Source organism: Homarus americanus, unplaced genomic scaffold (assembly GCF_018991925.1).
Source record: "Homarus americanus isolate GMGI-L3 unplaced genomic scaffold, GMGI_Hamer_2.0 scaffold25013, whole genome shotgun sequence".
NCBI lineage: Eukaryota > Metazoa > Arthropoda > Malacostraca > Decapoda > Nephropidae > Homarus > Homarus americanus.
The window spans coordinates 8,440,565-8,449,343 of record NW_024722158.1 but is presented as its reverse complement, the minus strand read 5'-3'; the positions used below and the strand labels follow the sequence as shown (position 1 = coordinate 8,449,343).

Here is an 8,779-nt window from a genome sequence, read left to right as displayed (position 1 = left end):
TATCGTTTAACATCGACATCATCTGGGGTGTCTTATCTTCAGATGATCCGTAAATACTAACCTGGAATTTTCCTTCTCTGTGTCTCCCAAGGTCACTCCTTCCCTCTCTCCTCAGGTCAATATCACTCCCTCCCTCCACCCAAGGTCACGGTCACTTGCTCTCTTCTCTCCCCACTTTCTCCCCTCTTCCTTTCCCTCCTCCCGTCTATCTGTACATCTGTGTATACATCTGTATCTGTACGTCTCTCTATCTATACATATGTCTGTCTGTATCTATACATTTGTCTATCTGTGCGTCTGTACATCTGTCTATCTGTACATCTGTCTATACGTCTTGTCTGTCTATACGTCTGTCTGTCTGTATGTCTGCCAGAGTTCATATACACAAAAGATCACAACTCCAAAACCCATTTCACATCTCTTAATAAAGTCAGTATGCAAATTAACCTTATGGTAAAGAGGTGAATACTTGATAAGAATATAATCTCATTTGCATGTGGTTTCTTTAACTGAGAAAGAATAGGTAACGATGGCGTGCCGTGAGGTTAGGTTAGGGTTAGGTTAGTGTTAGGATAGGTTAGTAGGTTAGGTTAGGTTAGGTTAGTGTTAGGTTAGTAGGTTAGGTTAGGGTTAGGTTAGTAGGTTAGGTTAAGGTTAGGTTAGTGTTAGGTTTGGTTAAATTAGTTTTAGGATCGGTTAGTAGGTTAGGTTAGGGTTAAGTTAGTGTTAGGTTTGGTTAGGTTAGTTTTAGGATAGGTTAGTACATTAAGTTAGGTTAGTGTTAGGTTTGGTTAAGTTAGTTTTAGGATAGGTTAGTAGATTAGGTTAGGTTAGGGTTTGGTTAAGTTAGTTTTAGTATAGGTTAGGTTAAGTTAGTTCTGGGATAGGTTAGACTAGTAGGTTAGGTTAAGTTAGGTTAAGTAAGGTTAGCAAGAGTGTCTTTAAATTCAGAAGAAGGGACTAGTCTTCATTGAGTGGGTCCATGACAAAAACCCCACCGGACAGAAACCCCGAGGACAAAAACTCCACCTCTACCGGACAGAAACCCCATCTCTACTGGACAAATTCCCCCTCACAGTAAAAGATAAAACAAAATCTATTTTTAGTTTTTAATAGCTAACATTATGAAACAATTTACCTGATAAAGAATAAACAATAACTAAAAACATCAACATTTACCTCAGGTTAAAAAAGTAAGAAAATATATTTGGAGTTTTTATTAATTTCTTACAAAACCACTTTGAAAATATAACTTATTGCAACCTAACCTAACGGGTCCCCTGAGGTCTCAAAAAGTGAGGACAGTAATGGTAAGATCTAATATCAATGTGGCGTTTTTGTCCTGGAGTTTTTGTCCGGTGGGGGATTTTGTCCGTATCCCTCATTGAGTTGGTTGAGTGTAAGGAGTCAGGGTCTGTCGGTCTATCTTTGTCTGTCTCGTAACCTGTCTGAATATTTTCTTAAATCCTGGGACTCATTAACTCTCTCTCTCTCTTGTAATATGGACTCCCTTTACGTCCTGTATCTTGTGATTACAGCGCCTTTGTATCACTGTAACGTTGGATTTCAGAATATATGTGTGTGTGTGTGTGTGTTTTAATCAGGATGTTGTCCCTTCATCTCGATAACAAACAGAAGGAAAAACGAACAAAAGCTGATATTGTCCTTGACAGGTTGGGGTAGGATGGGGTGGGGGGCTGGTGGGGGTGGTAATATGGGTTACAATAGGGGTGAACTACAGCTAGTTTATTGTGCACCTCATATCCTGCGAGCGGTGGTATACAAAGGATTACGGAGTAGAGGTGACAAAGGGCGCTTATCAGTCCCCAGGCAGTGATCAGGATGTTGAATGCTACAGAATATTTCCAGTATATTGTTTGTTTAGTTCTGTACGTAGATGTTTATGAGGTATTAGTATATCGGCTATTTTGCCATAAGAGATAAAATGCTATGCTATTGTATTCAGAGTGGGAGTGTGGGTAGGTGTGGAAGGATGAGGGAGACGGCGTGATTTGGTGGGTTGTTAGGAGGGGTGGATGGTGCTGGAGGAATGCGTATAGGTTAGGTTAAGCTGGATTAAAGTTAGAGCGATTAACCTTTGAGTTGAATTGAGCTGGGAGGGTTAGGTTAATTTAGGTTAGCGCTAGGGGTGGTTAATCATCAGGTGAAATAATCTGGGTGTCTAATCTCCACGTGTTCTGCATTCACAAATCGGTTGAAAATTTAACTCGACCTCTGAGAATCCATTTTACTATTATAATGTAAACGCGTGTCTTAATTAAGCTCTTAACAGTCCTAGAAAGGTAAAAAAAAGAATTACGAATCACTGAAAATCCGTCTAAGTATCGTAGCTAAAGTGGGTCTATTAGATGAGCGTCACGTCTTATGTTAGGGAGACAATCTGACATTTTTATGAATCTTAATTAGAGCGTGTGGGGGGGGGGGTGAGGTGAGATGATACTATCTAAGAGCTTGTGGCAAACACTGGTGAGGTCACGTCCAGAAATTACTTCTTGGCCATTTTAAAAGGTTCTTACAACAGTCTTTGTCTGTAAGCTTATGATCGGCTCTCTCTCTCTCTCTCTCTCTCTCGCGCGCGTGTGTGTGATGATAATAATAATAATTAACGGTTTATTGAAAGAGCTTGGCAGCCAGAAGGCTGAAAATATACAGTTAAATAATTGGGGAATGGGTTTCGATTTACAAATAATATACAAATAACATAAGTGTGTGTGTGTGTGTCTCTGAGTCCTGTAGTTGGGTCGAATCCAGAAAAAAGGGCACGGAAAAAACCTAACCTAACCTACGTACAATGCCATCATATATATATTGTGTTGTCAATGTGTAAAAGTCATGTGACTTTATTTCCGTTCATCATTGGGTCAGGTTAGGGTAGGTTAGCAGAAGTTCATAATACAATAGGTCATATTCACTAGTGATATATTGTATTGTTCATTGAGAACTAGCAAATTTAGGGTAAACTGTCAGGATATATTGTAGGACTTCTGATTCAGTGTAGTAGTTACATAGTTCATGATTAATAACCCAGGTGGCCTGAAGTCTTTGACAGTGTCACATTCAATAATATAGTGTTCAAGTGTATGCTTTAAAGGTTTATCACAAAGTTTACATGCTGAGTGTTCCGGTATGGGTACAGCGTTATTAACCTGCCAGGTGTGTCTGTATCCTAGCCTAATTCTGGCCACGACTACATCACCATTGTCGGTCACATTATGCTGGCCATACTGGTACCTCTTGTCACAAAATTCTTCATACTTACTACAACTAAAAAACTATCGGGTCTCTGCATTTCTCTGTTCTTCTAATTCAGAGATAATGATTTTAACTTGTATGTTCTTAACTGGGAGAAGTCGACAAATAAGACACCATTAATCAAGACTTGATAGCAGTATGATGTGGTGACGGGGGAAGAACGACCCCAGACTCTGTAGTTCAGTGTTATGTACTGTAAGCGTCTTGACCCCCTGTGGTTTTCAGTTCTGCATCAGGTGTGGCTCAACAGTTCGGTACGATTGATTTATCGTAATTCGTACCGTACCTCAAATATACCTTCGTACCGTACTAGTACGATGAAATATCGTACCGTAATTTAAGGTGTAACAAAACAATAATAATATTATTAACTTTAGTATTTTATTCTTAACATAATGTTTAATATTCTAACATATTAATGCTACCTTACGCATTTTACTTAATTCTGTCCCTAGCCCTCAAAAACTACATATTATGCGTTGCAACGCAACATCATTAAAGCATCAATAATGTCTGCCTTGTGTCCCAGCCGACGCTCTTGCAATATATATCGCAAGCCGGAAAAGGTTCGATCTGCACTAGCTTGTGTCACTGCACTCACTGGCAACCCGATGACCGCTTCAGCCAGCCTCTTCAGCTCTGTGTGTGGGTGACAATGCCACCAATGAAAGATGTCCTCTTTTCTTTCTACTCTTGGAGTACTGTCAAAACTTTTAATCATCACTGAGGCTTCATGCACGTTAGTAGCAGTACTCGCCCGGGTGGTACTATCACTCTCACACAGTAGCTGCTCAATGAGGCTGTCATCACTTGGAGGGTCTTCTTCATTCTTTTCCGATTCACAACTAATATCACTATTCATATTCATGATTGACAGCCTTCTCCACAGAGCGGTGAGATGTGCCTTTGCCACTACTTTCTGTGGTTCCTTCAGAAGACATTGGTACCGTGGGTCCATGTAGATAGCAGAGAGGAAGGCCGGGTTGCTCAGGATGTTAACCTCTCTCTCTTCCATTGCTTGAAGGAAAGCCGCCGACACTGAGGTGGATCTCTCACTATCAACTATGGCCAGCTGGCGCAACTTGATCTTGCACTTCAGCCACTCACAAAGGAACTCTCCGGCCGTTAGCTTGCTCAGTTGAAGTGCAATTGTAGTGCTGTGTAGTGGCTTTAAACTGCACAGCAGGTTATCAATATAAGCCCAGTCCTTCTCTGATAACCGGAACAATTCTTTTGCAAGCCCAATTTGCAACAGAAATGGCTTGCTCTTCACCACACACTCCAGCATATCATATGTAGTTTCCCAGCGATTCTTACAGTCCACTTTCGGTAGTGCTGCTCCAGCCTGTCGAAACACCAGGCGTATGTTGTGTGTGCGCGTCTTGTTCACAACTTTTCGTACTTTAACGAGCAATTTCTTGATTTCATCATTAGCGTTAATGACGTCTTTTACACTAAGCTGTAGAGTGTGAACAGCACACCGTACGGATGACACATTATCAGCTGCTGTTTTGATACTATTGACTTCTTCATCCAACACAGCAGGAACACTGTCACCCTCGGCCTCGGGAATAGGATCATCTTCATCACTTTCGCCTACTTCGTTCTCCACGGCCTGAGGGTCATCTTCATCACTTTCGCCTACTTCGTTCTCCACGGCCTGAGGGTCATCTTCATCACTTTCGCCTACTTCGTTCTCCACGGCCTGAGGGTCATCTTCATCACTTTCGTCTACTTCGTTCTCCACGGCCTGAGCATCCTCTAGCATGAGCCTTCCCGCCTTGGTAACATTGGAGCCGTTGTCAGTGGTCAGTGTGTAGATCTGGTGCTCCTGGATTCCTAATTTCTGCAAACAAGCAACCAGGATTGACCGAATCTCTGCACCAGTAGCTCCCTCCGTCATCTCCTTTACTGCAGCTGTAGCCACTCTCAATTTGCCGTTGATGACGGCTTGAAAATCAACACCGAGAAAGTGACGTCCACGTCGAGTGCTGAGATTATATTTCACACAAATCAAGCGGTCAAGGAACTCAGTCTTTAGATCTACTATTTTCTTCTCGGCAGCTTGGAGGATCAACGATCGAGTTACCCTTTGGTTCAGGGATATTCCTAGTTTACACAAAATAGGAGATATTAAGTTTGAAATTCCCGACTTTTCAAATACTGACAAGGGTAATCCATTTACAGTCACTGCTTCTACTGCAAATTTGTGAACCATTTCTTTACTCATTTCAATTTCAATCACTTCACGCTTTGGTCTCTTGGAACTGGATTCATCATCACTTGGGGAGTAATTCGAGATGTTTTCATATTTCCTTTTCAAGGATTTCTGCTCGTCAGCCTCCTCTTCAGCTTCCTTGTACTCCTTAGGGTGTTTCCTCCTGAGGTGATCAACTAGAGGCTTGGAGTGGAGCTCGGAGCCAGACATTGGTTCGTATGAGTAGTCACAATCCGGGATCTTGCACTCGGCAGCTTTCTCCGTGAAGAGGAAAAACTTAACGCCAACGAACTCCCGTCGACGCTCCATGATCTATGCAAAGAAAAAAGTAATCTAACTCACTCTCCTGTCTCTCTCCCTCTCACTGCGCCCGCGGTCCCACCCAATTACTTTCACACACATACACCATCTCGACTATTGATGTATATACAGTACTACTAATAACAATAATAATAATAATAATGATGATGATGATAATAATGATAATAATAATCATGATAATTTTCAGTATTATTATTGTTATTGCTGCTTATGATATTATTACACTGATAATAATATATATAAATAAAGAAAAACTTTCGTTGCCTTACCTCTAAAAACAGAAGTCTTGAACACTGCAGGAGTCAGCCTGACTGACTGTGCACAGTACGACGTTAGACTCGGGAATGAGTGTGTGTGTGTGTGTATAAGCTGGCAGGGGCATTCTCCCTTGGGGCAATGTAATTTTGTGGGTCACACTGGTTCACTGTGTGTGGCCGGACCTGACCTGACCTCACGGCTTGACCTGACCTGACCTGAATGTTGAAGCACACCTGCATCGCCCTAAGCTATTGTCCTGGCCACGTGGCCAGCCAACATATCTTGGTCTCGATATGGTACGATAAAAGTACCCAAACATAATCGTTATTTCGTACAGTACCGTACTGCATGAAGTGGTAGAAGCTGTGGGGTTATTTAATACGGCTTAGGGAGTTGATCACCAGAATTTATAAAACAAGTGTTTTTAGAATGGGTTAAAATTCTTGACTAAAATGTGTAAATTTTTACTACAAACGAGACCTTCCCAGTGAATTAAAATAATTAGTATTCACGCTATTACCTAAAAGCCAGGAGCCTTAAAGTGCATCCAGTTTAGAATAAAAATTTAATTACCTTAATGAACTATGCCAGGAAAGTTTAATTAAACATTATTTTAATATATTAAATGAGTAGAATAAAAGAGATATCTGGAGATCAAAATGGTATTAGAGACGGAAGGGGAACAAGAGAAGCCGTTTTGTGGCTGGAGAAATTTAAGTGGAAGAGCTCTAAAGAAATTTGGGATCACCTGAAGAATCGTCACCCCAGCCCACAGTGAATATAATTTGTACAATTAGGATAACATAAGTGTATTCCTTTGTGTTATGCATCTTTATTGTGAAAAGTTTAAAGAAAAAATAAGAATAATATACACCTAACCTAACCTAACCTGACCCCCACCTGAAGAATTGTCACCCTGCCAAACTCTGGGGTGACAATTCTTCAGGTGATCCGAAATTTGTATCTGTTTTCTGTATTTTGATAAGTTTGAGAGTGTAAACACCAATACAAATGTGATTTAACGATGAAGTTATTAGAGGTCTACAAAGATCTCTACTGGCAACAGGAAGATTCAGTATTAGAAGAAAATGACTTTACTATATGGTTCAGGGGGAGACAAGGCTCGCTCTTAACTCCAACTTTGTATAATATCTCAACAAGTTTTAATGAGACGTTTTAAATATCATTGAAAGAATAACAGTTCATGGTAAAAAAATATCCGTATCAGTTATGTAAATTATATTGCTCTTATTGTGGGTGGTGAAGTGGTACTCTGAAAAAATGGCAAAATTTTCATACTTGGAAAAAATAGCACAACAAATTTCACTTGGAGCTCACTAACCGCTAACGAGCTTGTGTTTGAAGCGAGTGTAGGACAAAAGTCCCTAGGAGAAATAATAAGACTTTTTAAAATAATTATTTAATTTCTTTTACAGTTTATGAACACTTCTCTAACCTAACCTAACCTTCGGGAATTCTGTTATAGTTATAAATAAGTATACAAGGAATGTTTATTAAATCTGCAATGACGTATGTTGTGTCTACTGGGGTAATTACTCCCCTGACATTCAGTGACCTCACTGGGCCCCAGGGTCACCTCAGTAAATACGGAATGAACATGAAGGTAAAATAAGTCGTCTTTTTTATTTTCTATTTATTTAATAATGTTCTATATAACAATTGACTTATAATATTCTAATTATTTAAATTGTAAAAATTTCATATTTAAATTTATATATTTTTAATATTTCTTATGACCTTCTTAACATAAAAACAGGGCTTTTCTCCGGGCCCCGTTTGAAGCTATCCAGCGTATTCGAGTTAATGATGACGTTTGGTAACTTTCTATATCACATTTGTTTAGCCCTGATTTCCATTTATACAACTCGATCATATCTCGTGTTTTAGTTTGATACATTTGAAAGAATCCAAGGGTTTGACTTACCTTCAGATCATTATTCCTCTTTGCTTTTCTTATTTCGGTCCAATAATATTCGTTAAATAGTTAATTATTCATTTGAGGTCATTGTGGTTTGATCTGAGTTTTCTGTATGGTATGTTCTGCCTTCGTGCATTAAGTAACTCGTTATTTAAATTGCTGTGGAACTCGTCAACCTCAGATCTCGTGTTCAGGTCATCCTCAACCGTCATATTTTGTGAGGTTATCGTTGTCATGTTCACTCGGTAAAGTGAGGTCGTCCTCTGTGGGCACATTGTGTTAGGTCACCTCACGTGAGGTCATGTTATATGTTATGACGTTGGTATAACTAAGTGAGTTTCAGTAACAAACGTTATAAAATTTTAGCGAAAATATGTCAATAAAAGTTAATGTAAATTTTTCATAGTCTGATGATTATGCCTTTTTTCCGGTGCCATTTTTTCCTACATTCGGTTAAGTGGCAGCGTGAAAGTTGGTTTACAGATTAATGAAGAATTGATGTAAAGTTGTTTCCGAGTTTGAAATAAATGGTAAAATTATAATTACAATGGACAACAGGAACTTCAACACGTGGAGAGTAGAAGTGAAAGAAAATTTGAAACAAGAATACTTAAAACACAAACAGCATTTACAGGTCTATGATTTATACTGAGGAAAATCACTAATTTCAGCCTGAGGAAGTGGCTGCTGAAATATTTACTGTATATCTTCAGTATTGTTTTATTGTCAGCACTTCCAGCACACACCAGAGAGCTTGACGACTCTTGAAA

The 8,779-nt window shown here is 39.6% G+C and overlaps 1 protein-coding gene across 1 annotated transcript; it reads right to left on the bottom strand.

The window, feature by feature from the left end:
- Positions 1–3,728: 3,728 nt before the first annotated feature.
- Positions 3,729–5,800, bottom strand: LOC121862043. Its single transcript, XM_042359974.1, has one exon. It carries the CDS (start codon positions 5,798–5,800, stop codon positions 3,746–3,748), a length of 2,055 nt encoding a protein of 684 aa, XP_042215908.1. The 3' UTR covers positions 3,729–3,745.
- Positions 5,801–8,779: the final 2,979 nt, after the last annotated feature.

Coding starts and splice junctions, on each gene's coding strand:
- LOC121862043 (XM_042359974.1), bottom strand. CDS start 5,800: ATGGAGCGTCGACGGGAGTTCGTTGGCGTTAAGTTTTTCCTCTTCACG.